The sequence below is a fragment of the Limulus polyphemus genome, unplaced genomic scaffold (assembly GCF_000517525.1).
Source record: "Limulus polyphemus unplaced genomic scaffold, Limulus_polyphemus-2.1.2 Scaffold1117, whole genome shotgun sequence".
Classification (NCBI taxonomy): domain Eukaryota; kingdom Metazoa; phylum Arthropoda; class Merostomata; order Xiphosura; family Limulidae; genus Limulus; species Limulus polyphemus.
In genome coordinates, this window is record NW_013666727.1 from 24,789 (window position 1) to 26,200 (window position 1,412).

At 29.5% G+C, this 1,412-nt stretch overlaps 1 protein-coding gene across 1 annotated transcript in view; it reads right to left on the bottom strand.

Moving 5' to 3' along the window:
- The window catches only part of LOC106462198, a gene marked incomplete at its 3' end in the record, with an annotated part of 79,544 nt that overhangs the window by 23,772 nt on the left and 54,360 nt on the right, over nucleotides 1-1,412 (bottom strand). Inside the window, exon 10 of the mRNA XM_013922098.2 lies at nucleotides 76-245. Within this exon, the coding sequence (XP_013777552.2) occupies nucleotides 76-245 (170 nt within the window). The remainder of the gene's footprint in view (nucleotides 1-75; nucleotides 246-1,412) is intronic.

The following is a 1,412-nucleotide window of genomic DNA, read 5'->3' on the forward strand; positions in this document are numbered from 1 at the left end:
GAAGTTCCTCTGAAAAAATTTATACTGAAAATTAACAAACAAGCATATACTTAACAATATAAAAAAATAATTCACCTTTGGTGAAGGAAGATGGGGGAATGTCATTTTCATACCAGAATCTATCACCCCTTCTCAGATAATGAAACTGTCTGCCTAACAGACAACCAAATGTAGGTCCAACTGCAGCTCCAGTAACTGGGTTTTCTGCAAGCCCACCAGTGAAGAGATCAATGTCATCAACATGTCTAAAATAAGACAGTGTAATGTTTATTTTTATTATACTGAAGATGCTATGTTCAACTTTTGCACCTGTTTAATATTAATAGTTATTTTGCAAAAAAAGTTAACTATTTTAAGGAAAATAGGTGATAGAGTGTTGACTTTTAAGATATAATGAACAAATAAAAAAAATCTAAGTTTCAGAACCAGTCCAAAAGGAGAAGATTCCTTAGCCCTTGTAAAGGTAGTGCCTTTTAGTACTGTTTAGAATATTTAAGAAACTTAATGACACTGACTCAATGACCAAATGTTTTAGATCCATATCAGAAGTCTTTTTGACTACATTATTTTTAAGAATATTACCTTATGAAAAAAATAACTGGCAACACAATCTCCCATAAATTGTAGTTCAATTGTTAAATATAACTATGTTTAGTTTTCCTCAGGTTTTGATCTAATAGAAAATGTGCATCATAATATCTAAATGACACTGCTCAGTTTTGCAATAACCAACCCCATACTCATAAAATATGCACAATAAATCTTTTAAAAACTTCATATTAGCCTGACCTTTAATATGAAGACCTCTAGTTAAATCTTTTTCTTTCTGATCTTAATAGATCAATAAAATTAGTGGCTTGTAATTATTTGTAACATCAGTTTGACTTTACAATTCAAAAGTGTGAGCTAGTGTAATTTTGTCTGACTATTTGTTGCCCAATCAATTTATGAGTACATGTATTGAGTCTATTTCAGTTTAAGACCAAAGGATCATGTTGACTGAGTGACAGAGATAGTATTGTAGAGCTCTGGGCTGGTGTAAGGCTTAGAGAATTACTGTTGCTATTACTGAAGTTTTCTAATAACCTTTAGAAAATAATAAGTTGTTATTTGTGGAATTTTTTCAAAGCTGCTTATCCCGATGACTACTAGTACTAACTTTCTTAGTAGGCAATGCAAGTGTGCATTTGTGAATTGAAAAAATGATAGACAACTTATCTTTTAATGGATTTCTGATTTTATTTTTATAAATAATAGCATAACATTCAATTATTTGTACAAAATTGTATTCTTTAATAAAGTTTAAAGAGGAATTTAATGAAAAAATTCTTAAAATACGTTTTAGACTGTAAATAAGCACCCTCTAAGAAGAAATGTTTTTTTCAAAAAATTTTTTAAGATATTTCCTTTCG